A 12,740-nucleotide genomic window follows, 5' to 3' on the forward strand; every position below is an offset into this window, starting at 1 on the left:
CTGAGAAAAAGTGGGCACGGTATTACTGAAGCAAGAGACAGGGAACATACAGTCCAAGGATAGCAATATTCTAAGTAGGCTGAAATTCTGACAACAGCATAAGCATTTCTTTACTGCTTCTCTCCAGTCACACCACACGATCACTGTAATACCATATAGCAAAGCCATGCAACTCTTCTGTCTCAAAGTCTTCCCAATGCATTACACAAAAACTGAATCTGCTATAAAACCAACAAGTAAATGAATGCCTGCTTTGTGCTTCATAGAAGATTCAAAAAGAAACAGTCTATTGGTATGTCATGATTCAAAGAACCCTTTAGATGCATGTAAAAGCTTGCACATGGTTCACACCTTCCTCTTCTTTTGACAACACCTTCTCATACCACATCTAAGGTATTTTCAGAAACCACCCCCAGTTTTGAAAGTGCATTGCTGGGCACTCTGAGCGGCACCAGTGAGGAGGGGGAAGTTCTGCTGCATAGATGGATCTCAGCACATGGCCCTCTGGATAAGAGACTATGTTTATTAAGTTCCACTTAGGGCAGATAAGAGCCTCTCTGTTATTACTCAACAGAAAGCTGATTCACTGGATCACCTTGTTACCGACCCAGTAAGTAAACATATTAAACACACAATTTTTCTATACCTCACTTTCCCATGCTCACCATTTTTTGTAACACAATATGAGCTTTTCAGCATTCCATTATCTTACAACTAACCTGAATCACAGCAGGCTGAAATGAATGCCCCCAAATGCCATTTGGAATACTACCATTCATATGTGTGAAAGTTTAATTATATCATGACCAATTTAGGATTTTTTCCCACTTTAAGAGAGATGGCAACATTTTTTCCCCTCTTTTTATTTTGGCAAGACATAATACTGTTATCTGCCCTCTGCTCTCTCCCCATCTCATCTCCATTCTCCCTTTGAACTTTTCATTGCTTTTTATCGCCCTAAAAAATCTGAGTGGTCCTTCAGAGATGTTTATTTCCTTTATTTACTTATTTACCTCATTTATATCCCATTGCATAGTAAATAAATTCCAGAGTAGTGAACAATAAAAAGTTTAAAAGATAAAAATAAAATATATTAAAACAGAAAATCAGTCTCCCTCACTGCCCGCACACAAAAGATAGCAACTGGTCGGCTAATGAAGGCTTCCTGAAATAGAGAGACTTTCAGGAGGTGACAGAGTTAACACAACGTTAAAAGATGAAGATGACTTCCAGAGGGAGGAGGTTTCAGAGAAATGGCAATGCCACTCTGAAAGCTCTTTGTTGGATGAACTCCAATTGGGATGTAAGTCCACAAGGAAGCATTGCATACATGATGACCTTCGTGACTGAACAGGTCGAAGTGCTCTCTCAAGTAGTCTCATCCCAAATTGTTTAAGGTTTTATACAGAAACTTCAAACCTGCCCTGGTAGAAAACAGGCAACATGTACAGCTGCCTCAGTAAACGAGTTGAATGCTGAAATGGGGCAGGTCCTCACAACAGTGAGATGCTGCATTTCCCACTAGCTCCAGCTTCTGGAATAGCCTTAAGGATGGCTCAAGGGCAGCCCACATACATTGCATTGCAGGAATCCTGTCCTGAGCTAACTAGTGCCAGTACTACTGCAGTGCACCTAGCCCTATCCAAGAGAAGCCGTGGGCAGGGAACCAGTGAGAGCCGTAAAAGGGACTCCACTTGGGATTTCAGCAACAATGAAGGAATGCCCCCAGCCTACAAAACTGATCGCTGTTTCAAAGGGTGTGAAACGCCACCTGGAACAGGCAATTGGCTTATCTCCCAGACTCAGTACCCACTCATCCAGAGAGGTTTCTTCTCAGTTTATTGGACCTCACTGAGTCCATCACCAAGTCTAAGCACATATCCAGGAACTGCACAACCTCAGCCACCTGATTCAAATGTTATAGGAAGAATTGTGGGTGTCATCAGTATACTGATGACCCTTGCCTCCCCATTTCCAATGACTGCTCCATCAGCTTCATACTGATATTGAACAACACTGGTGAGAAGATGGTACTCTGCAGAAACCCAAAGCTCAAGTGTCAAGGGACCAAAGAACAGTCTATGACAGACCTTGCAGGTAAGACTGAAACCATTATAACACAGTGCCTCCAACGCCCAGTCTGTGGAATCAAGCCAAAATTCCATGATTGATGGTTCACAATGTGTTGACAGAGGGAACAGAATTATCAGGGTTCCATTCACTCAGTCCTTCTCCTGATAACTGGGTAAATAGACAGACTAGAATCACTCTAGACAATCAGTACCTTCCAGGAGTGCCTGCAATTGCTCTGTCATGACCTCAAGCACCTTCCATTAAGAAAGGGGATTTGTACCTTGGTAGTAATGGTCAAATACCATTGGGTTCAAAGTAGATTTCTTCAGGAGAGGTAGCACTCCTGCTTTCATGAGGAGGAGTAAGCAGGAGCCACTCCTTCAGGAAGAGAGGTACTTAGCATTCCCTGGATCCAATCAGTCATCTCCCTTCATTTAACTTTTATTATTCAGGAGGCACGAGGAGCAAGACAACACATGGTCAGTTGCATTATTGCAGCAACTGAAATTGCTCACACAAAATCAGACAGATGGTGGCATCAGACACTTCAACTGGAGCTGCATTAACAATTTGCTGCAGAGACAAGCAATTTTGTCCTCAAAGTGTGCTGCATGAAGATCCCAACAGGACCCTGAAGGGACCAGTCCTCAATGCACCCAAAACAATTCTGCTGCATGGATACTTGAGGACACAATGGAGGAAGCAAAGTTAGTTTTCTTACTTTTACTTTTTTACTTTTCAGTAGGCACAGTTAGATGCTGTAGAGCATGCTTTGCTATCTTCATTTTGAGTCTTGTGCCATTTGTGTTCTAGCAAAAGACCAGTCTGTTTCACTGATGTTAACACCTCAGTATATGAAGAGTCAAGTCAATGGCCCTCTGTATCTCGTTTTCAAATGAAATCCATTGGATTCCATCAGTCTCCTACAGTGGACCATCCAAATGGGTCTCCCATGCCTGAGGAAGAAAGTGCTTGGAGGATACTGCTTTGCCCCTTGGATGGAGTTCCTGGGGTCATGCTATTTAACATCTAAATGAAACCTCTCAGTGACGTCATCTGGAGCGTGTTGCCACCAGTGTGATGATGACATACAACTCTATATTGCCTTTTCATCTTCAGCAGGTAAAGCTGTGAATGGGCTGAACCAGTGCCATGACCATGGAGTAGATGAGTGGAAGCTCAATCCAGACAAGAAGGAGATGTTGTTGATGGGTGGTTCTTCTGACTGGATGGAGGGAATCTAACCTGTTATAGATGGGCTTGCACTCCCCTTCAAGGAGCAGGTTGTAGGCTGAGGGTGTTCCTTGAGCCATCTTTGTCAGCTGAAGCCCAGGTGGCTTTAGTGGCTCAGCTTTGGTTGATAGCTCAGCTAGGTTCCTATTGGGACAGAGATGGCGTGCTATCTATGCTCTGCTAATCTCTAAGCTAAGCTAATCTCTAAGTTATGGAATGCGCTCCCCAGAGAGGTCCGCCTGGCGCCGTCATTATTTGTTTTTCGGCGCCAGGCGAAGACCTTTTTATTTAAGCAGTATTTTAAATGTTAATATTATTGAATTTTATTTGGCCAGGGCGGCTTGTTTTATATTGTATGTTTTATATTATGTATTTGTATTTTACTGTATATATTTTAAAATGTTACTTTAATTTTTTGTTGTAAGCCGCCCTGAGGCTTCGGCCAATGGGGCGGCATAAAAATGTTTTAATAAATAAATAATAATAAATAATAAATAATAATAATAAGCAAGACTACTGCAATTGACTCTATGTGGGGTTGCCCTTGAAGACTGGAAGCTGCAGCTTGTGCAAAATGTAGCAGCCAGACTGATAACAAGGATCAGGCAGATTGATCATATAACACCAATTCTCCCTGCTTATACTAGCTGCCTATATGCTGCCATGCCCAATTCAAGGTGCTGGTTCAAGCCCTTAGTACCTGATGGAACACCTCTCCAGACCTTTATCTACCAGACACTACAATCAAGTCGCCCAACAAGTTCCCCTGAAGATACCAGTGAATATCCATGACAATGGAGTGGGTGAGAGCTGGCCCTGGCTTACACTGTGAGCTGTTCAAAATGGTATCCTTAGGATGGTGGAAAATTTGCCCCAGAATGCTAATTTGCATGGCAATTATACCATCAAGGTTGGTTCAAAGTTCCCAAGCAGCTAGTAACCAGTCAGCAACTCTGTTCCCTAGAATCAGTAGCTTAGTGATGTGTGCCTTTGCTCTACAGCACGTGAATGACTGATTAATGCCTAATTGCATAAATTTAGCAATATGCTTCAGCCTCTTCCTAAATAAAATTACTTCTGGAAGGCTCTGCAGAAAGCCTGAGAGGTGGCAGCAGAAAGTGCATACAAATGAGTGAAAGGCAAAAAATGGCAAATGTGTTTCTGTGCAGGATAAAATGGTGTGCTGTGTATGGATGGACAGAGTGAAGATGAGAGAAAATGAGTTAATGTGTAAAAGATCGCTCTGTTTATGAGGGGGAATGAGAGTGGGTTAGTCAGTTGAAAGAATTCACTCACTGTATGCTTGTTGGGTGGCTATGCTTGCTGATGCTGCTCTTTTTCATTTTGTAAGAGATGCACCTTTGAAGTCTATGAAAACATCAGAGGTATGAAATCCCTTTTGATTCAAGACAACTCAGTATTACATAATGAGAGGGGCTCTATGCCTGGACAATTAGCCTATGATCTCAATGCTAACACTTTGCCTGAGATAAAGAGCAATAGCTCTGATTAAATTTCTTGGCATTCTGAGCTCAAATATCCATGAAGGAAAAGTTAGTTCAGGAGATCCCAGTCAACTTTTCTCTCAGAGACCTCTCTGTCTCCCTATTTGTCTACAGAACCCCAGTCTCACAGTCTGTGAAGAGTTAAAGGGGCCTGAATATTTTCTTGCAAATAGTTTCATTCCCTCAGGAGATAATGCTCATCAGCATTCATTGCATTCTTATTGCTTGGCCAATCCTGCTAGAGGCTTAATCATTACTACCACAAAATTATTTTGTCCATTACATTTTTGGGTTGTTTTAATAATCAGTCATAATCTACCACTTTTTAGTCTTCCTGGTTTACCTGTATCTTTTTGCTAATTCTAATACATTTCTGTCATCCTTCCACTTCCTATTCTCTACCAATACCTGCCTATTCACTGGCTTTGAAGCTGTGGTAGAACTGTAACTCAAGGAGGAGGTAGCCCCTCACAGTGGATACTAGGCCACTGTCAACCAACCATTATCCAGACTAGTACAGATTAGTTCCACTGGGGTTTCTGATGCATTAGTCCATGGGTGTACATTATTTTAATTACATAAATTAAACTGAAGGTTGATATTTTAAAAACTAAAATGCCTGTTGCTAACAAAAGTAACAGTATATCATCCCAGGATAATACCTATACCATCTGGGTCATCCTTAAAAATAATTAAATGGACTAGACCGCCCCTGAATTTCACTCCTGTTTTCAAATTTTCCATGCTAAAACGTTGAGCTGTTGCTCCATATAGTTTTGTCAATTGTCACTTAGGGCTGTTTCATACATGTCAAGGACATAAGATTTGTGCTATATCAGATAAAGGTCGATCTAATCCAGCACTGTGTACACACAGGGGTCAACCAGCTGACAGGGAAAACCACCAGCAGTAGATGAGTCCGATAGCACCCTTTCACTCATGTTTCCCAGGCGCTAGCATGCAGAAGCATAATGCCTGTGATATGGAAAGCAGAACATATAACTATCAGGACTAGCAACCATTGATAGCCATTTTCTCCATGAATTTGTCCAAGCCCCTTTTAAGGCCATTCAAAACTGCAGCTTTTCCCCTCCACCAGAGTGAGGACCTATTAAGATGGTCTGCCCCCAGAGGCTAGAGGGTTTGGGGGGATTTTCTGGCTGATATGGCTGCTGCTCCGCTCAAAGTCTTGGCCCTGCCATGGAATGTAGAAACAACCTGGGTGGTTGACATGATTGCTCTTAAGTGCCCTCTCTGTTGTAGAGTTTGTACAGCTCCGTGGTACACTCTGAAGCTAAAAGTGATGAAACAACTTAGGAGATGACTTGAGTGCAGGTGGAGGAAACTCCCAGTGAATGCAACAGACATCAGGTATTTGCCTACAATCAAGTATATTTTGGGGCAGTGAGCGCAGCAAAGAAACAAAACCTCAATGCCTCTATCTAATCTTTTCTTTGCTGCCAAACTGAGCTTTTTAAGGTTGTCTGGGGCTTATTACATTCTGGCCCCAGGGAAACCTTGGACCCATCTCAGGCTTGCTGTAATTTACTCACTGGGCACTTGCAGGAAAAAAAAAATCCTTACATCCATTAGGACTTGGACTCCAGAGTTATAGCAACTGAATTTGTGGAGCTATCCAGAGCACAGCCTGGTCCAGTTTTATTGGATGAATTTCACTTGGCACGATTTGAGTATGTAGACAAAGTGCTTGGACAGGCCTGTACAGCCACCCCTCCTGCCTTATAAAAGCCATCAAGGGAGGAACTGGGTTGGCCAGGGAGGTGATTAATGCCTCCTTGTGAGAGAGAGTGGTCCCATACTGCTTTAAATGGGTAGTGGTGAGACCACTTCTGAAAAAGTCCTCCCTTGACTAGGAAGATCTGAATAAATTTAGACTGCTAGCAAATATCCCTTTCCTGGGCAAGGATCTAGAAAGGGCTGTTGCCAATCAATTCCAGGCACTCTTGGATTAGACTGATTATTTGGACCTATTACAGTCAGGGTTCACACCTGGTTTTGGCACAGAAACAGCCTTGGTCACTCTGTATGATGAGCTATGCTAGGAGAGAGGCAGGAGGAGTGTGATCCTGTTGATACTTCTGGACTTCTCAGTGTCTTTTGATACCACCAACCATGGTATCCTTCTGCAATAGCCTGAGTTGGAAGTGGGGGACACTGCATAACAGTGGTTCTGCTTCTACTTGGAGGGCCATTTCTAAAAGGTGGTGCTTGGGGAACACTGCTCAGTCCCATGGATTCTTCAGCATGAAGTTCCTCAGGGGTCCTGTTCTGTCCTCCATGGTGTTCAACACCTGCATGAAACTCCTCAGCAGGGTCATCCAGAGTTTTGTGATCAGTATGCTGATGACATGTAGTTCTATTTCTCTTTTTCAACATTAACAGGTGAGGCTGTGTTAAACTGGTGTCTGGCTACAACAATGGACTAGATAAGGGTTAACAAACTGAAACTCAATCCAGACAAGACTGCGATGATGTTGGTGGGTGGTTCCTTTGACTGGAGAGGGGACATTCACCCTGTTCTAGATGGGGTTGCACTTTCCCTGAAGGACAGATTTGTAGCTTGGGGGTACTCTTTGATCTGTCTTTGTCACTTGAGGCTTAGAACACCTTCAGCCAGCTTCAGCTGGTGGCCAAGCTATGCCCCTATCTGGATAAGCATAGCCTAGCTTCCTTGAAGATGATTCAGAAGTTACAGCTGATATAGAATGTGGCAGCCAGAATAATAACCAGGTCCAAATATATAAGACCAGTTCTGGCCCATCTGCATTGGATGCCTGTATGCTTCCAGTCCCAATTCAAGGTCCTAGTTTTAACCTGTAAAGCCATACATGGCTTAGGACCACAATAAATAATACCTAGCAGAGAGCCTCTTCCAACTGTGATCTAGCCAGACACTATGCTCAACCTCTGGGGCCAACATTGAGGAAAGTGCAGAGGGTGGCAACAAGGGGGAGTGCTTTCCTGGTGGTGGCTCCCATCTATGAAACAACCTCCCCATGTAATGCCAAATCTGTCATTTTTTCAGTGCCTGGTTAAGACATCCCTTTTTCTTTTCCTTTCCTTTCCTCTCTCTGAGGCATTCATTCAATGACTTATTCAGCCACTTAGGAACTTGATGGGGATCACCAGGTGTTCCAGAGAGTCACTCTTTTTGTTACTCCTTGCTATTGTCTGTTTTTATTATATGTTTTAGCTGTTCAAAACTTTAATTTCTTTTCTGATGCTATGATATTTTCTTTGTATTATCATCTGCTTTTATGGACTACGTAAGAGAGCTTCAGCTCTGGGGCAGCAGAGAAATCAGATAAATAAACAAATACTGGTGGCCAACACTACATCTTCCTGTAGAGAATTCTAGTGTTAAATTATGTACTGTGTAAAGAAGCACTTTGTTTTTCTGTCCTGATGCTGATAGATTAACGGTGTATATTGCTACATTCTAAAACAACTCCACCCTTCTTTCTACTAATATATGTGCAGCAAAAATCCAGCCTGCATAAAAGGCATGCAAATAAAGATAAATACACAGCCTGAAGCAGCCCTTAATCCAGACAATCCCTTTAAAACACATGAATGCATTAAATCAGAATCAATACTGTTAAGTATTGATAGGAAGGCTTGAATTCTGTACTAAGAGATCCCAAATTAGGGAGCCAGAAATCAGAGCCTATTAGTAAAATAAATTAAAATAAAAAGTTTAATAAAATAAAAATAGAGCAAATTGGGTAAGCTCACATATATTTACTTTATTAGCACCAGAGCTTCTCCATACCCATTCTACCACAATTTCTTGTCCTATGTTCCTTACTCAACAATACTTCTATCTAAAGAGCACTGAAATGCAAAGTCTCATGAAACACCAGGACTTACAACAACATAGCTAGAGTATGAGCATCTCAGTTTTCCTAAATTTACTATGAACAGGCTATCTGGAAATGTAACAGATGCAAACTACCATGCCTGCTGCTGCGGCTACTACAACACTAAAGGCAGTTCTACAGCTCCCAAATGGTGCATACTGGGAGTTGTGGGCCATTTTTCTCTCTCAGCACACACAGGATTGTACCTAAAGTGCAGTCAATATCTCATGTTTTTAAAAACATCTACTTTATAAAAAGATCATACCCAATTCAAGCAACTAAAAGAGCCTGAGTATTTATATTGGAAATATAACACAATAATGATGAAGGCCAGTTATGCTCTTTCTCCCAATTGCATCATCCTTATACGATTAAGAAAGGGAAAGTGCAGAACATACTTTTACTAATGGTAAGATCAGCAGCCTGTGCATCAGACAACACACATGACAGTTCAGACATTGCAAACGCCCGTGCCTTCTGCTGTTTTCACCCACTCCATCATAAAGGTGCAAATATAACACAGCAGCATAATAAAAATGTTCAACACAGAAGTTCACACACTTATGTATAAAAATTAGTGAAATTTACTTTTCTCTAATGCATGTTTATCAATATTAAATTGTTGATACAACGAATGTATTCAAACAGTGTAAAATTACAATTTCCTCAAAATGCACCCCCCAAAAGAAAAATGTGATGGCCAGACTAGCACAAGCTACTCAATTAGGCATAACTTCCCAAAGTAACTTAGCTGCTTCCTGAGATGGAATCAGCAACCTATGCATATACTGACAGACAAGAGGCACAGATCCCAAAACCAACCGTTGTTCAAACTGGAGCGAAAGCAAGAGATCTTTTCCTCACAATACTTTGCAAATATGTCCAGGTGGACTACAGATGATTCCAAACATAAAATCATAGCCATCCAGCCAAATCAACCTCCTGATTGCCCTAAACAGCACTGCTTTAGAACCTGTCTTCAGTAGCAGTATTAATATTCATGCCATCAGATAAGTTAAATGCTACAGTGCTTCTATGTATGCACTAAGTGTGACTCTGCCAGAACTGATTAAAAACAACCCAAAGCAGTGGTATCTAGAGTCAATGGGGCTGTTTGCGTGTAACAGCACTACACTGCTTTCTTTTTTAAATCAGGGGGCTGTCATGCATAAGCAGGAGCACTACCTATAGTGCCTCTTCCTTTAGTGCTCCTTGATAGACTGGGCAGGACAGTGTGTAAAGTTAGACAGCTGGGTTATGTTTAGGGGCTAAACAAGCCAGCAATTAACCATGGAAGCCAATCATGGTTTTTGCTGCAAAATAAAAGAAGCTTTTAAAGCAATGGGTTGTCATTAACCAGGTCAATAGGAAGAAAGCAGATGTTACATAAAGTTGTGAAACATTGGCTCTTCTCATTTTTAAAGTGGGCTCTGAGGAAATTAATACCTCTAAATACTTCTTGTATTACAAAAAAAACTACTTGAAAATAGTTTGCCCTTATGAATGCCTATCACGTGTACTTTGTACACTTGCATAGCAAGAAAAATATTCCTGTAGATTTCCATGTGCCACAATCAGGGCAGGTTTACAGGCACACGTGTCCCAAAGTATCTTTAACTCTATAAATTAGTCAGGCCAAACACAGATTTCCAGTCACATGCAAATACATGCACCATGAAAAGCAGGGTTGGCCATCGCTTTTTACCAAACATGCACCAGCAAAGAAACCCAACAATCCACACTAGGCCTGGATAGCCTATGGCACACCTAGCTGTACATAGTTCAGCATCCATGTCTGGTGAGTTGTTGGTAGTTGACAACACTGCAGGGGCCCCTATTCATCCTGGTTTCTAAAGATGGCCAGGAAGGGACTGGCTGAGTAGCAGTTATGGTAGCAGTGACTGTCTTTTTGCAGCATGCAATATTTCCATTTTGCCAACAAAAAGTGGTGGCAAGACCTCTGTTTTTAAAAAAGTAAAAGAGAACAAAACATTCCCTTAAACCTACTGTATGGGATAATTTTCAGTCAGTTTCCAGTACTGCATTCTTTGACTAGCTGCCTGAATGTCTGGTGACTTCTCTGGTGGTTCTGAGATGAGGCTGACTGATAAGCAAGCTTGGTTATAAGCAAAACCCTGCTTTGCTCATTTGCTAGGTAATGGATGCCAGGAACTGGCCAGGAGTTTGTCCCAGCTGCTTCTGCTGGACTTCTTGATATCTGTTTTGATACCTCTGAGATAGGGTCTTGAAGTGCTGTTATAGAGAGGCTCCCCTCTTTCTTAGAGGGACTATTAAAGAAGGTCATGCCCACTATACACAGCTAAAACAATAAGCCCTGAAATAGTAGTATCTTAAAAGCCAACAGATTTGACACAAACTTTCATGGACCTGTCCATTTCAACAGGTTGCATCTCATGAAGTTGACAGCATCTATAAAAGCTCATGTTGCACTACATAAACGTATTAAGACTTTAAGGTAATCCTAGAGTGTTTCTGCTGCTGAAGACAGTTACTCCACTGGAAATTCATACATAGCAAGTGGGCTCAGTTCTGCATACCTTAACACAAGCTGCATAAAACCAGTCCACACACAGACCTTTTTATTTAGCTGTACAGTCAACATCTTGCCAATCACTTAAGGTAAAAAAAGCAGTAATTTTCACAACTAAGCAAACAGAATACGGTGAGGGCTGATCCAGTGAACCATATACCACCTACTACAAGTAATCGTAGACGCTGTGCATAGATCCTACTGATGTTCAAATCTAATTATATGCACAATGCCTGAGGCAGCATCTAAACACAATCCATACAAGTATTTTGACGTAATGTGTAAAACCTGCATCCCCTCCCACTTAGGGAACTACAGAAATGCACGGCAGCTTCAAAATAAAAGGAGATTTAATATAAGCAAGAGTGAAGCCACCAGCAAACAGTGCAAATCGAAATCCAGGGCGATGCCGTGGGGACTGGATTTGCAGTGCCCCAGTGGGGTAAGGAAGCTCCCAAGGTGACCCTGGGCCTGCCTCGCAAGGGTCTCAGGAGGATAAAATGAAGTGCGACGACAAGGGGAGAAAACCACGCGTGGCTCCGAGTCATAAACAAGCCTCCTCCTACTCGACCGCTGTACGCCAACTCATGCAAATACGGCTGCAGGCGGCCATACCCCCGAGGGCGCAGCCTTAGGCAACGTGGCGCCCCCAGAACAATGCTGGACGGGAGCGACGACGCAGGCGAGGGCGGCCGTTGCAGTCGACCCTCCCACCCCCTCAGAGGCCCACAGCGGCGTCGCGCGAGGCCGAGCCTCAGGCGACCGCCCTCCCCGTCAGACCTCCACGAAGGCGTCGGTCAGGTCACTGGCTCGGTCCATGACGGGCAGGTGCCGCCCCGCCACAATCTTGACCTTCAGCTTCCCCGGCATCTTGCTTTCGCGCCAGCCTCGCCTTCCCCTCCCTTCTTCCCCCGCGGCGGCGGCGGCGGCGGCGGCGACTTCTGAGGGAACAGCCGAGGCGCGCGCCCCATAGAGCAGGCACGGTCGACGACGGGGGAAGGGGAACGAAAAACGGGGCAAGCGCGGCCAGTGCGCCTGCGCGAGGCAACGGTTTTCTCCCCCCCCCCCGAGGTCTCCGCATGCACAACGACGACCTGAAGGGCGTACGGCGCGTGCGCCACTGTTAACACTCTTCCCCTCCCCATCCCCCGCGCCTTCCTCGCACCCTCTCTTCGCGCGTAGCCTGCTCGCTGGTACGCATGCGCGGAAACAGGGCTGTGCAGGCGGACTCGCGGCGGGACCGGGAATAGCGGCTCTGGGCATGCGCGCGGGAGCGTGGGCTTCTACTAGGCTTTCGCGGTCAAAGGCGTCTTAATTGAAGGGAGGGGGAGAAAAATATAAAGGCTACCTTGTTCACAGGGCCCAAAGGTGAAGGGGATTTAGACCCTCTCGGTCGAGTACTGAGTCATCGATAGGCGAGCAGCTTACGGTTGCCATGGTCCCTGCCCAGGCCGCGCGGAACGGCGCAAAACTCTCCTTTGCTCGCGGTTCCTGTTC

General features: G+C 43.8%; 1 protein-coding gene across 16 annotated transcripts in view; it reads right to left on the reverse strand.

The window, feature by feature from the left end:
• Nucleotides 1–12,292, reverse strand: part of C2CD5 (C2 calcium dependent domain containing 5) — a 99,573-nt gene extending 87,281 nt beyond the window's left edge. For all 16 annotated transcript variants that reach the window (XM_044452222.1, XM_044452220.1, XM_044452219.1 and 13 more), the window contains exon 1: nucleotides 12,024–12,292. In XM_044452222.1, the coding sequence (XP_044308157.1) occupies nucleotides 12,024–12,113 (90 nt within the window). In that variant the 5' untranslated portion in view covers nucleotides 12,114–12,292. The remainder of the gene's footprint in view (nucleotides 1–12,023) is intronic.
• Nucleotides 12,293–12,740: the final 448 nt, after the last annotated feature.

This window comes from Varanus komodoensis, unplaced genomic scaffold (genome assembly GCF_004798865.1).
Source record: "Varanus komodoensis strain SLA01 unplaced genomic scaffold, ASM479886v1 scaffold70, whole genome shotgun sequence".
NCBI classification, from domain to species: Eukaryota; Metazoa; Chordata; class Lepidosauria; order Squamata; family Varanidae; genus Varanus; species Varanus komodoensis.